The sequence below is a fragment of the Macrobrachium rosenbergii genome, chromosome 10, assembly GCF_040412425.1.
Source record: "Macrobrachium rosenbergii isolate ZJJX-2024 chromosome 10, ASM4041242v1, whole genome shotgun sequence".
Lineage (NCBI taxonomy): Eukaryota > Metazoa > Arthropoda > Malacostraca > Decapoda > Palaemonidae > Macrobrachium > Macrobrachium rosenbergii.
Genome location: NC_089750.1, coordinates 25754077 through 25769869, shown reverse-complemented (window position 1 = coordinate 25769869; position 15793 = coordinate 25754077). Strand labels below are relative to the sequence as shown.

At 36.1% G+C, this 15793-nt stretch overlaps 1 protein-coding gene across 16 annotated transcripts in view; it reads left to right on the top strand.

Moving 5' to 3' along the window:
• wake (wide awake) overlaps window positions 1–15793 on the top strand; it is a 1231097-nt gene that overhangs the window by 1140887 nt on the left and 74417 nt on the right. For 9 of the 16 annotated variants that reach the window (XM_067110032.1, XM_067110046.1, XM_067110039.1 and 6 more), the window contains one exon: window positions 322–408. The exons of the other annotated variants lie outside the window; for them this stretch is intronic. In XM_067110032.1, the coding sequence (XP_066966133.1) occupies window positions 322–408 (87 nt within the window). The remainder of the gene's footprint in view (window positions 1–321; window positions 409–15793) is intronic. 16 annotated transcript variants of the gene reach the window in all.

Genomic DNA, 15793 nt, shown 5'->3' with positions numbered 1-15793 from the left:
TCATCGAAAAGTGTTAATTTGGGATCTTTATTTGTGGTTGCCGAATGAAATGTGCGTCAACTGTTACAGAATGTTAAGCATCACTTTAGCATAGTAGAGTACAGCGCTTTGTGTGCAGAGTGATGAAAGGCAAGTTTAGTGTCAATGACTTGGCAGTAGGCACGGGATGGGAATGTGTGTTTGAGAACTTAGTTTTTACTCTAGTTAAGTGTACATAGAAATCACTATTCGGATGTGGAAATCTTTTAACTAGTGTTTAAGCTGAAGAGTCGGTTCGCCTCTTTCATTTACTGTTTGTTCTTCCCTCCACTCTACTTCTAGACTTAGCCCCTCACCACTTGCCTGTGTGGCCTACGACTCCTTCCAACTTTCTTACTTTTAGATGTCGCTCTATCATCACCCTTGGGGGTAAGTCCTCTTTCTGTATCTGCCTCCGCTTATTTTCTTTTCTCGCTTTCAGTTGCATCACTGTGTAGTCCTTTCGCTGTGTCCAGTTCTTAATTGTATTTCAATATCTTTTGTTTTAGATGCAACGCCTTCTTTGTCTAGAACGGTACACGCTTCAGTAAAGATAAAATTTTTGAAGATGCGCTTTTTATTAGGCTCAACTAAAATACCACTTACATGCAACACGAGGAAAAAGTAAAAGTGCTCTACAGAGACCTTGGAATTTCAGCTCCAATATGCCGTAAATTTTGGCGTCAAGTCCCCCCCCATCTCAACATATTCTCTTAAGTGGGATTAAATCAGGCACATCTGTATGGCTTTTAAGAGCACATATTTTAACAACATGGAAGAAAAATGGCAAATCGTTAAGCTTCTGTTTTGTTGTAGAAACTCGTATATGGTCATTTAAATAAATATAGATTTTTTTTCGCTTGAAAACTATTAACTTATAGCATTCAGTGTAAAATGAGTAAAAAAAAAAATAGTAAATGCAGAACAGGAATAAAGAAATTCCAAATAAGAACATACTTGGCCCGCAGTCGCATGGTAGTTTATGTATGGCATTCTTTCTAATATCGTTATAATATAGTTTTCTAAAATTGCAAACTTTAGGGTAGTTGGAAGCTAGAGTAATGGGAGCATCTCTCTCTCTCTCTCTCTCTCTCTCTCTCTCTCTCTCTCTCTCTCTCTCTCAGACCTACAACTCTGAACATTTCTTTTCCATGCGTGTCAAACGTTTTCTAAAATTATTTGAGTTTTTTTAAATATATGAATGTATATAATGAGAGTTAGATACCCGTTTACATTAATGTTACATTTCCTTGGCTTTCTCAGAAACATCTTTCAGCATTTTATTTTTTATGAAAAAAAGTCAGGGCTTCGAGATAAAGTGGAGTGTGTTTTTTTCCCCGCAAAGTTGAATCTTAATGACTCTGATCTCAGAAAATTTTCTTGAGTTGAAATCTTTTAATGAGTCGCTGATAATTTCACTGGAGTTGGTTTAAACTGAGATGGGTTTTCTTTCCTATCTGCAATAAAACTTCCGCTCTACAATTCTTTTTTTCTCCAGTTTTTATTCTAATTCCACATAATTTTATGCCCTTTGTATTTCCCTCAAGTCTGCGAATATCGGTATACTACCTCATGAACATAATTCTAAACTTTACTTAAGGAAGTATTCTAACCTTATCCCGAGAGAATAATCTGTTAGCCAGCGTAACATTTTGTGTCCATGTTATCGCTGTCCCTTTTTTTTTTCTACCATTGAGGAACATGTTGCTACAGTGAAAGCTTCATTAACTAAAAAATAATGTTGCTTTGATTAACTGCACTTCTCCATGTCACCTCCTACCAGTTAAGAAGGGCAAAACTGTAATTATCAAAATTATGTTGGAGTATGTGCAATTTTACTTTTTTTGTAAATTGATTTGCATACATCTTCCTGCATTGAAGGAGGCAGGCATGAACAATTTGCTATCACGTCTCTTCACTGTGAAAGGCGAAAAGTGAATGATTGAATTTAAATATAAAATTTTTATGAGGAACAACGGTTGGAAAGTTGAACCACACCCTTCCAGATATATTTCCTTCAAAAGATTAGAATCTAGCGCAATTTTGAAGAGTATTTATCCAAATGGAAAAATATATTATTAATATACGTATTATTCTTGTGATGCTACTGCAGATTTCCATATAATCTTAATAATTCAAGATTAGGAAAGAGGTGTCATAGTTTCTCTCTCTCTCTCTCTCTCTCTCTCTCTCTCTCTCTCTCTCTCTCTCTCTCTCTCACGAGCAGATTTCCGAACAGCATTTGTGCTGTGTCTTGGTGAGGTGGGAGGATGGTCGAAGATCTATAATTTTCTTAATTATTGCGTCTGTTTGAGCCATGTGTGGTTGCGGGTTGAAGAGACTGTCCTCTCTCTCTCTCTCTCTCTCTCTCTCTCTCTCTCTCTCTCTCTCTCTCTCTCTCTCTCTCTCTCTCTCTCTCTCTCTCTCTCTCTCCTTCTTCTTCTACTTCTTGGCTTCCACTTTATCTAAACGTATAGTAAATACAACAATAGACATAATGAGATTTGGTGCTAACACTTAACATGATGGCTCTCATTATCTTGATAAACTTCACTTAAATCCTGACATCGCTGTGCATCAGCAGTAAAGTAATATTTCTGACTTGAATACATCCACAATGCATGACAACAAGAGAGTAAGTATGCAGCGTTTCGTACGCAGGTCATAAAAAGAAGCATGTGTCGTCTGTTTCAGCACTCCTAGATGATTAGTTCTGATCTCACCTGGTAATAAGTAGTCACAACGAGTATTAATTGCACAGGTTATTTTAAGTGAGCATTGCTGTTTGCATTGTGCAGTGTAAAATAAATTCTTGTTCTGTTGTTTACGATGACAGAATTTGTTGTGTAAACTGTCTTGTTATCTATCTATTTATCTGTGTCTATATATATATATATATATATATATATATATATATATATATAATGTATATATATATACACATACACAATACACATATATATATACATAAGTGTATATATGTATATATATATATATATATATATATATATATATATATATATATATATATATATATGTGTGTGTGTGTGTGTGTGTGTGTGTGTATAAAGCAATAATTGAATATATTTTCCATATGTATTTTCCATACAGGTATATTAAATGTAATTCATACTTTCATGCTTTTATGCAGGTATTTATGTATACAGTATACTGTTGATATATTTTTGTCCCCAAAAACTCCTCAGCGCGTGAGACTAAGCAAAACACGATTTTCTGAGGAATGTCTGTCCGTTAGCTCTCGCAGTTGTCTTATTGTCTGTTTGGCATTTAGATGTGTTGAAATACCCAGTGATGTTCATAAGGTATGCTGAGGAATACTTTCTTTTTTTTTTTTTTTTTTTTTACTTTAAATGGAAAAACTTGTTGCTCGTGTTACACGCAGTTACTGTTTCTGTCCTGTTGTGGAGGCAACAAACGGGGAATGTTAATTAATGTAGATAATATAATAAATATATTGGTTTCAAAAGACATGCGCCCTGTTACGAAAGCGCACCATTCTATCTCCACTGCATTTTCCCAAAAGAAAATCGTCGAAGATGCTTTTTGTCAGCAGGGACCTTTTTTTTTATTATCAAATGCCTCTCAGTACCAGTTTTCATATCAAAACTATAATTATGTTACTTGGTTCTACATGTATATATATCTCATGCAAAACTGTTCCACAGTATTTTAGTCTATGATGCGGACATATGAATCTAGCACTTGCTAGTTGATAACCAAGCGACATTTCATAAAATGAGGCTGCTGCTGACACAAAGCAATGCTCGTAAACACCGCTGTTGTATACTCTTTAAACTAAGCCACTTGTTCATATGACCTACAGCTGAGGTTGAGTCAGCAAGTAAGTTACTCCACTGCATTACCTGAAATCAGCAAATGATAGCAGATTGTTATCAGCTTTTTCCCGAGTTGTGCAAAAGTAGAACTTGCGTCAGGTTTGGGATATTACTTCAAAGTTCGTTGGCTTGAAGTGATTTACCTTGCTAATTTAGTGCCCAGATTTCTTGTTGACGTTTGCTTGTAAACTTGTATCTTAGAAGATCCCGATTAAACATTGATGGAAGCGAAAAAACGCTCAGGAAGCGTGTACCTCTGCCAGCTCAAACACTCATAACTCTACTTACCTCTCTCGACCAGAAACGGCTAGTTATTGGGATTCAGACAAAATCTTACAGGTGAAGAGTAGATATAACCTCCAGTCAGACGCCATGCAAAGTATCTTTAAATTTGGATCCCAGATTCTACTGTAATGTTGCGTAGGATGTCGATTTATTTAAGCCTAGAATGGCTGAGCAATCCATCTTCCAAAAGGATCCTTGTCCCCAGAGTTATATTCCCATTTTTCTCAAGAGCCAACCCCTTGTTATTCCATAGACCCCCTTCCGTAGATTTTTCGTAAAAATCCACGCACCGGATTTTGCATAGGCCTTCTAATAAACAGGCAAACAAACAAACCAAACAAAAAACATAGTTAACTCGGTAGAGATCATCTTGATTGTCTATTCGTGTTCAGTAGTGTCGTAGGAAATAAAATATTGTATCAATGTGTATGCACTTATGGTTGATAGCTCTGATGTTAGTTTTAAAAGCGTCACTCATTTTGAATTGACATGCAGGGTAACTGATAGGAATCCTGTCTCTCTAAATTTTTCGAGGTGGTAAATACCGGGAGGGCATCGTGATTTTCTTGCTTTAGTTCGAGCGTATCTGAAAATGATGAAGATTAAATGAACAGAATATTTGCTAATGGTTCCCCTCGGGGAGGTGGGGGATGGTCTCATCGAGGCCCAGATATTTTTACTGTAATTGCGATATGATATCAACCTTTTTAGGACCAATCATCGTCCATGTCTGTCATCTCTCGCACCATACGGTGTTGACTAATCGCCAGGTATATAATTAGCAAATCAGTTTTAAGGTAACTAACCCAGATCGCTTTCTTCTTCGCCAAGTATAAAACCTTAACTCTCGCTAGTAATGCGCTTGAACTCTCTTGGTATCGACGTGCTTGCAATACCTGGAGAGGGAACGACAGAGACGGAGGAAAATGATAGGCGTTAAAGAAAAGGGTACTGTTGAAGGAAAAAAATGGCTAGATCATGTTTTTCGAAGTTCTACGGTGTTTGTGTGGGGTAAGCAAAGATGAAGATATTTATTTTCCTCATACGGAAATATGCCACCTCAAAATTAATGTTTCTTTATTTTGCAAAGTGAGCAAAACATTGACACCTGCAAGTAAAGATGCAGTTTCGTCATTTCTTGAATAATTGATCTTAGCAGATATGCTATTTAATAACAGTGTTCTTCAAGCAATGCGATTATGCATTGTCCTTATGTTCTGATGAAGGAGAGTATATTATGCTTATTGCTCTGATAAATGAGAAGTACAAAAATGTGTGTGTGTGTGTGTGCGAGAAACTAAAGACTTGATTAATCTTTTTCAGGTGCATAATGACCAAGATTAAATAGGAAAAATGTAATATTTAAATATGCAAATGAGTGGGTAATTTACGGAAATGGCTGTGAAATGGTTTGATGGTCGTGAAACTATATATCAAACACGAAAACCACCTGTCACGACCAGACCCAAGGCCGATACAGAAGACTGGATCGTATAGAAAGACGTGGCAGGACGCGCGACATAGCACTGGGTGATTTATCAAGTTTCGGGTTGGTGGCTGTGCCATTGTTATCTACGGTCATTTTGCCGTACAGACAGAAAGGACAGTTATGCTAATGTTTGATAAATGGTTGCTTATAAAAAGATAAGAGTTTAGTTTTTATGGATAACAATAATAGTAAGAAACTTTGCGGCAATGCTGATATAGACAATGACTTAGGATAAAAGAAACTTTCCGCCTCAAAATTGTTTACCTGTATGAATGGCAGTTTCCTGTTATTACTTCAAGCTGAGGCCTTGGTTGTCCTTCTCACAGGAAATCCACGACTGACATAACCTCTTCCCTTGACCTGGTGGCCATTAAAAGTTCTTAGAGGGTAATTCATCTTAACCGCCGTCTGGACTTTTTTTTTTTTTTTTTATAACTGCCTCGGTGTTTTATTGTTACACCATTTGCGACTGGTCTGTAGCGTATTGCAGATTATTATTATTATTATTATTATTATTATTATTATTATTATTATTATTATTATAGTATTATTATTATAGTTTAAGGACTCTTCGGGAGGTAAATCTTCGTGATTATCTAGTTGAAGAGACGTCATTGTAGGAAGCGATCTAGGATAAAATATATAGTGTTTGATCGCCCAAAAATCCTTGAGAGCTTAGAAGAACCTATCAAGGTCTCTAGGTCAAGTGATCTGTAAATGCTTCGAAAACCCAATATTTGGAAATGAGAAGTATCTTGTGCTCCCTTTTCTTGCTTATTGAAGGTCCAAAATATAATAAGCTTTTGCCGTAATATTGTTTGTCCTTTACTCAGCAATACAAAAGCTCAGTAATCTTTTTTTAATCATTTGGAACTTTTTGTTTATGATTCCATGTTATTTTTACCCTTATAAGGAGACATTCTTGTTTGATTAGTTTATAAATTTATTAGTATTTATATCACGAAATCTGGATATATTGATATATTTTCACTGACGTTACTTTAATTGGTAGGTGGTTGCGGAAACAGGATATACCATATCCCATAAATGGTATATATGGGTATCAAATGTGGTTGGTGTAATGGGAGAAAAAATCATAATATATTTTATGTAGTCTATGTCACTGTAGTGATGTCACGCGCGATATTACTAATTCAAACAAAATAAGCAATCAACATATATATTTAATTCAAATAAGAACAAAATCACATTATCGCCATCATTTTTCTTGACTTGGTAATTAAAGCGAATACACGGAGACTTTGTCCGCAGAAATATGGTTCTCAGTCAAGTAGACACTGAGTGCCTCTTCTGAAAACCGTCACAAGCTCAGATCGGAATGGTCGGGTAATGGAGACGGGGCACGCGCCAGCTGCAACCTACCATATCCTGTTTTGCGGGATGCCCTCCTTGCTGGATGCCAGCCCGGGTCTCTTGTGCTCTGGAGACACTTCCGGCGCTTACTGGCTACAAGTATGGCAGAAAGTTTGAGAAACACCCAAAATATAAGGGGTGGCTCCAGATGTTATCCTCCCGTTTTTAATCAAGCATGTGTTGGCAAAAGATTGATAGACCCATGCCCTGTCCAGTTGGAGCTCAGTGGGCGTGTCCCACGGAACTACCATTTCTTTGCAATTACTTATGTATATGTACTGACCAGACCGAGTGTTGCTTGACTTAGTCCGCCAGTCGAAAAACCAACGTCATAACTTACATGTTGCTGTTATTAGTGTGTGTGTGTGTGTGTGTGTGTATGGGATATGTATATGAATATGATATTATATATATATATATATATATATATATATATATATATATATATATATATATATATATATATAATATATATATATATATATATATATATATATATATATATATATACACTATTAGTCGTTAATAATACCTGCTGTGCCAATAGAACAATAGGCTAGTTAGTCCGTCATTACGTATGGTTGAGGAAACTGTTTAGTCCCTTTCAGTGGTTTCTGTCGCCCCTAGGGTTTCCTCGAAGGGAAAGGCGAGAAGGGTAGAAAGACAGGGCAACTGAGATAATAACAGTGCCGCAAAGGTGACCTGACTCCGTTCTTGAAGCTTCTTCCCTCGCAGCTGTTGGGGTAGAAAGCAGCGGAAATGACGCCAGTCACTCATGCTTACTTATGTGTCAGCTGGCATACTGTCTGTTGTGTCAGCATCCTGTATGTCACATTATTATTATTATTATTATTATTATTATTGCCCTCGCATTTGTATGTATGTGTATGCACTTGACAGTTATATAAAACCAAGATTAAATGAGTACTGTATATCATAACTTTTTCAGACACGAAGAATGCAGTCAGTCCATTTCCATTTAACCTTATTAAAAGAGTAAAACACTGCTTGAGTTACCGGCGAGGTAATCGTTGAACGTTACTTATCAGAATTAGCGTGTTTGCTGTGCACAAAGAAGATTTGGTGTCCTAAGAAATTAGTCCTAAATCATTCACTGTTTTCATGATCTGAGTGGACACTGATAACAAGAAGTAATGCTGGATTTTGTGTAACAGACCTATTTTTTGACGGCTGTTTAATCAAATCACATTATTATTATTATTATTATTATTATTATTATTATTATTATTATTATTATTATGAATTATTATTATTATTATTAACGAATATTCTTAAGTAGATGGCCATGAAGTTGCAGATCAAGAAACAGTCCAATCATATTGTACTCTCAAGGAAGTGGGTTGGATTAATCACATATCTGAAACGTTTTATTTTCATTGTTAAAAAATGCTTATCTGAGGAGTCCCTTACAAACTTTCATTTCAGCGTACCTTTAACTGACATTGTTTTGGGATTTAGTAAATAATAATAATAATAATAATAATAATAATAATAATAATAGTAATAATAATAATAATAATAATAATTATGAATGTGATGATTATATTATTATGCTCATTTTTTATGATTTTCAAGCTTTTCTTTTGTCTCACATTCCATCTACATGAAACTATAATATGCATTTTACGCATATATGTTTAAACAAAGCACGTTTTAATGTTATCATGATATTGCTTTAGTATCATTGTATGGACCGTGCTACAAATGTGTTTTTCATTTCTTATTTTAGCAGTTTAAAGCCAATCAAGGTCTTTTTAATTTGATTTTCAGTGTAATGTAAAAAATCGAACACATTTGGTTTCCATAAGGCAATTGATCTGCCGATCCAAATAGTCATGATGTCAGGATCTTTATGAAAACATTGTTCCGATAGACTTTGCTGAAGGTCCACGTAAAGATAATAGTTTCGGTATAGTCTGTAATGGAGTGCCTCATAAAAACAGTAGTTCTCTGAGACTTTCTGTAGGATCTCCATAGAAAGAACGCTTTCCTTACTCTTCCACGATTAATTCATAAAAGTTATTGCTCCCAAATCAGTGGTGAAAATTAATAGGAATATGAGCTTCCACAGTCTTTTTGAATATTCTCATGAAAATCACGGTTCCTTCAGACGTCTATGAAAATCCTCATAAAACGAAGTTTCCAGTGCATAATTTCTGTCAGTACAATCACAATGAAACATATTATTTACGCATAGCAGTTTATAATAAACTGGGCATAATGATGTATGTTTCGCATACTTTATACCATAGTGAGTAACTTAATAATACAAAGGGCAGATACTAGTGATATCCCGTATATGGAGGTTTGTTTCAAATAAATATGTATATGGCGTGTTCACGAAAATTCCTTGCAGTATATAAAATTCGTTCCAAACAATTACAGTACAACGGATTCTGTCCTCATCATTGATGAGGAGCTTCTCAAGATTATATCCTTTGTCAGTTGGGAAATTGTCAGATAAATGTAAAACTGATCAACTTTGTTTTGCTGGAAAATAAAAAGAAAAGGACATCGCGCTTCCTTGTACAAAAGTGATGAAAAACCAGTTTCTTTTACTTTTGAAGATTCTTTTAGTTTTGAAAAACAGAATACAAATCGCCATAAACCAAGTTTGCTTTACCATCTTGTATCCAGGAATCCTATTCTGTAACTGTAACTCTGCCTGGACTAAGGTCGCAGTATAAAATAATGCAACATGGTTTTCAGTCATGTCTTAAATGACAAGTTGACAGCAGCCTTTGAGTATTAAAAGTATTACGACCTATAAAATGTAAAACGTATACATACGTACACACACATACATACACACACACACACACACACACACACACACACACACACACACACACACACATATATATATATATATATATATATATATATATATATATATATATATATATATATACATACAGTATATATAATGTGTGTATTACAATTCATCATTCTTTCCCACGTGCACAGTAACACATGGATACAAGAGGAAATAACACATCCCCAAGGGATGTTATTACTGGAATGAAATAAATCAGAAAGAGGAAATGCATTGGTTAATAATGTCCGTTACGGTGGCGGCAGTGGGCCGGGATTAATATGAAAAGGCAAAGACTTGATATACTGACATATGTTTTTTGCAACAAAATTATTGGACAGCCAGTTTTAAAATCTCCTCATAAGTATCAAGTCTGATTATTGTAATTATTAGAAAATGCCATTTTGCTCTTTACTAAAGACCTAAGTGTTTTGTACCACTCTCGCCATAACCAGTTTGTCGTTAGATTCCATACATTTTTCAGCGACTTTTTTTTTTAAATAAATTGTTTTTCATGATTTTCAGTAGGTATTTATTCTTGCATATTTTTGTAAGTCACTTATTCTTCTAGATTCCTATGTGGAATAGACCTGAAAGAATCCCCTTAAGTTTTGTATTAAATATTAGCTTCTTGAAAGATTTTTTAAGGGTAAGTGTATTTGTGGAAGTTTTTGAAAATCAGAAACACTTCGAAAAATATATATACATATATATATATATATATATATATATATATATATATATATATATATATATATATATATATATATATATGTATGTATATATGTGTATATATGTGTATATATGTGTTATGAAATTGGAAGGCCCTTGAAACAAAATGAACACAAATACCAGATATTTCCTTAGAAACTACATCAACCCTGGTCATAGAACATGGTGGTTGCATTAAAGACAGACCCACATACACACACACATATCTATATATATATATATATATATATATATATATATATATATATATATATATATATATATATCTCTCTCTCTCTCTCTCTCTCTCTCTCTCTCTCTCTCTCTCTATATCTCTATATATATATATATATATATATATATATATATATATATATATATATATATACATATATATATATATTATATATATATATGCACAGTATATAATGGGTCATATAACTCATTTGCTGACTACTTCGCTCATAGCTAGGGGAGGGGAAGGTCTTCGGGTTTATTGAATTAATAACCAATTTTGATCCTGCAGACGGAAGCCGTGAACTTTGTACCTGGCGGTCAGTCGGTTGTGGTGCGCTGCAGCCGCAATAGACAATTGCATGGAGATATCATTGTCAGCCTTGCTCCAGAAGACTTACTGAGAACTGGAAGGGTTTACACTTCAAAACTATATTATATATATATATATAAAATATATATATATATATATATATATATATATATATATATATATATATATATATATATATATATATATATATATATATATATATATATATATATATATATATATATATATATATATATTATATATATAATTTATGTATGTATAAATAACCCTGTTAAGAGAACCGTAATAATAAGAACACACTGTTTCCCCTACCGTCATACCAACCTAAGTTGTTTATTGGTCATAGAATGGTGGTTTAGTCTTGATCGTCTCTCCTCCTACTTCGTTGTTTCCACGATTGTTTGAGCATTCCGTGCAGTGACTCGTCCTGGCTACTTTGTTATAAATTATTCTTTGTAAAAGATGGCACGGAACATAAGTTCGCATGGGATGTCATATGTCTCCGATAAGATCACCGAAAGCGTTACTGTACATGTTGGATATAGGATGTTTGAGGGAAAGTACATCATTTTTAGTCTCGTCTCTGGCGAGAGCTGCCAACAAGTGGGGGAAGACGGAGGAGTCTGGGGCAGGAGTTCTAGGAAGGGGCCGAGAGAGAGAAAGAGAGATAGGACCGTGGGGTTAAGGTTTCTCTCTCACTCTGGACGCGTGCATGTGTGTAGCTAAATCACCAGTCACCACTGGCGCGCACACACATACACACACCACTGCTTCTGATGGCGGTGGCAGACAGAGAACTGTAGTGTCCGGTGGCTTGAAGTGTGTGTGCCCTGAGACTGCTTGAGTATTCCGGAAGCTTACTTAGTCGCCTGTTACTTATGTGGACGATTTATTCCTTGGAAGAACCCCATATCGGAGTAGAAGGAGAACCTGGCGACCATGGTGCACTTATCGGACACTGGTGTTTTTATGGAGAGGTGCTATGCAGCAAGGTGGTCGCTAAGGTGGGGGTCAGCGAATGGAGGTTGGAGCAAGCTGCTGCAGGCTAACCTCTACGAACTGGCCAAGAAAGGTTTGTGTGTGTGAGTGAGTGTGTGTGTATGTATATAGATAGATACGCGTGTGTACTATTGTACTACTTGGTTGCAACGTGGAGGGAAGCTCACCCAGGATGACTTAGCTTTTTCTTTCCCAGTCCCTCTTTTCATATGTTATTATAAAAGCATTTTAGATCATGTTTTTGTTGTCGAGTAGAATTTCGTTTCCACGCTTTTGATGTTTCCCTGCGATTGATCAAACTTGTCACTACAAGCCCTGCTTCCTGCAAATACTCGCGTGTGGCTGTCATCCGATCTGTTCCTTGCCAGTTTTTCTCGTTCATTCAACTCTTCGTCGTCGTCGTCGTCCTCCTCCTCCACCTCCTCCTCCTCCACCTCCTCCTCCTCCTCCTCCTCCTCCACCTCCTCCTCCTCCTCCTCCTCCCTTCTACTTCTTGCAATCTTAGACAACCCTCGGGTGTCTCTTTTGGAAGTGACTCATCATATTCAGCGCTTGACACTTTACTTCTTGCAGGACCGTGTAATCATCATCATCGTCATTATTTTAGCCTTGGGCACTTTGTTGTTATTGTTGCCGTCACGACCAACAACAATTTTTCCGTCATAGATTGACTACTTCATATCCTGATATTTCACCCTTTATCGGGTTCACACACGTACAGAGTTTAGGCCCTTTTAGTTGCTTCATGCGGTTAGCGATTTAGTACATAGTAATTTGCTTTGTTGGATTTATCCTAAGAGACGTGGAAAGGGATACTGGTTGTGGGCCTTCAGTGCTGAATGCTGGTATCACATTTACAGCGTTTTTTGGAAATGACTTCCATGTTCAAAGCGGTTAGTTTTTTCATATTTATTTTTAACGATATTGTAGCGTGCGGTACGAGAGATCATTGTTGCAAATGCTAAAATAGGTAAATTGTAGTGTTGGTCATTTATAAAGCGTTGACTTTTTCCCTGGGGGAAAAGGTTTTCTTAAGAAAATAATCGTAAGTTTCACGTGGTCAAGTTTCTTTATTTCCGCGCGGCTTGAGGATAGCTCATGTAGACCATATAGCCGTCCTTTTATGCCTTCCTTCCAAAGTTAATCTCAGAAAAGTCGTTATTTAGTGCTAATGAGTTTCGGAAGAACGTCAGCGAAGTAAACAGCTCGGTCGGCGAGTATGAGTACGGCCAGTTCGGTTAACAGAGTTCCCACCTGTATAGGTGGGCCCCGGTTAACGATTTGAAGAACAGACGTATTCTTATGAAGTATCCACATCGTCTTATAACTGATTTTTTAACAGTGTATGATTTGCATTATTTGGGTGTATTTTGATATCATGGAATGTTCATTATTTTTTTCATTGTCATATACGTAGATTCTGTAAATGCATTCGAAATATTTACCGCATTAAAGTGCCTGTAAAAGAGGTAACCATGATATTGGCAAGTACATTGAATTGATTGATAATGAAGATTAAAGCTTTTAGCAATAAAACACAGATTGAGAGTCGCGTGTGGTGATATGAATGCCACAATAAACTACAAAAATTGCAAGAACTTATTAGTCCAGAAAGTCAGAGGAAGTTGTAGGTTTTTTGCCGATAGTGCACGGGTTAGTAAGTGGTAAAGAATGGGACAGATAGGGAAACAGTACATAATACACAGCAAATAAATATTGCAAGTGAATGTACTAAAGGGAATGTGATGAAAGAAATACATACTGAAGTACTGTAACAGTATGTTAATCCTGTAAGACAATTGTTTAACAAAAGCATTCAAAGTTTGAGTCAGAATCGAACATTTTGTATGTAGTGATTCCAATGTAACCGGGAAGGAAATAAAAGGATGGGAAATATACAAAATACGCAATCAGGGGAATGCAATCCAAGTATACGGTGTATAAGTTAAAGACGAACTGCATTGTTATTTCCCCGAAACAATAAGGGTTGACTGGGGTATGGTAGTAACGGTTGTACTGTAGTCGATGGCGGGAGCTCTAGGCAGAAGCCCAAGCTAAGTAACGACACCCGTGTTAGGTTAGAATACGATGAATTATGAGTAACATCAGTAATTAATGCAGAACTCCCCGCCCCCAACACTACCGAAATGTGGGAGCCCCAAGATTAAATTGAAATTTTTAAATATTTATGTATATTTCAACACGTAATGTGAGCAAATGACAGTGATTTATTTGAAAATACCAGAAATGAACAGAATTGAGCATTGGCCTTTATAAATTCTTTAAAGTGAATGACATGTCAAAAATACCACAATGAGAGATGAGGGAAAAGGGATACCTCCTTTACGAAGTATTTCAAATGTTCCGAAATTACCGGATGCAGTAGACCAATTAACCTTTGGCGCAAAGCATAAGCCTTGGGGACATCCAAAATGTTCCCGAGTGAGGAATCTCTCTCTCTCTCTCTCTCTCTCTCTCTCTCTCTCTCTCTCTCTCTCTCTCATTGACGTAAAGTATTGGGAACAGTGAGTTTAAAAACAGGAGAGTAAATATCCCCTTCTTAGAATTACCGGAGGTTTCAGTTCCTCGTTGGGCGGGTGGGTTCAGTTCTCAGCTAGCACTAGGCCGGCCGCGAGTTCGAGTCTCCGACTGGCCAATGAAGAATAAGAGGAATTTATTTCTGGTGATAGAAATTTATTTCTCGCTATAATGTGGTTCGGATTCCACAATAAGCTGTAGGTCCCGTTGCTAGGTAACCAGTTGGTTCTTAGCCACGTAAAATAAGTCTAATCCTTCGGGCCAGCCCTCTCTAGGAGAGCTGTTAATCAGCTCAGTGGTCTGGTTAAACTAAGGTATACTTCTTTTCCACTGCAGCTTTTTCGACATTTATCACATTTTTCTTGATTTTGAAGTTCTTAATATTTTCGTGTTGAAATTCTTACATACGATTCAACCCTGTCTGTCTACACACACACGCACACACATACACATACACAGAGTTGATTTTACATTTGACTCAGAACTTTGTTCTGTTGAACTAAAATTAGGACTTCAATAGTAGCTCTTGCCCAGTTGTATAAGTACGATGCGTTACAGAAGTTGCAGTGACTATGACAGTTAGATACAGAATGATAATATAAAAAAAACTTAACGGGTAATTAAATTGTGAGCTTAACATTTCCATGTTTTCGTTTCTTTTTAGTTTTCCGAAACTAAAAGCTCAAGTGAGCTTTTCATGTAAAAGCTGTTTGTTTGTATGTATGTATGTATGTATATAGGCTATGCATAAATGTATGTATGTCTTAAATAAATTGTTCACGTATTCGACCTTTTATCCAGAACTAGTAGATAATTTCACCCAAACTGTTAAGAAGTGAATATTGGGGAGAGCATTGTAAACAAAACTTTCCTTGAATTACTGAGCCAGAATGTACTAAACACACGCAAACGCTCCCTACGTAATGTAGATTCAGCTTTGTTCATCCAAAGGTACAGAGATCTAATCTCTGCACCTTGGTTCAAACCATGGCCCCCCCTGGGCCTAGACTTAGCCACTGTAAGGATCCAAAGTTTTGCGTAGGAAATTTTGTGAAAAATCTGTTAAGATTTTCTCAGGAACACAAGGGCTACAATTTATCAGATTAATTCGCAATCAT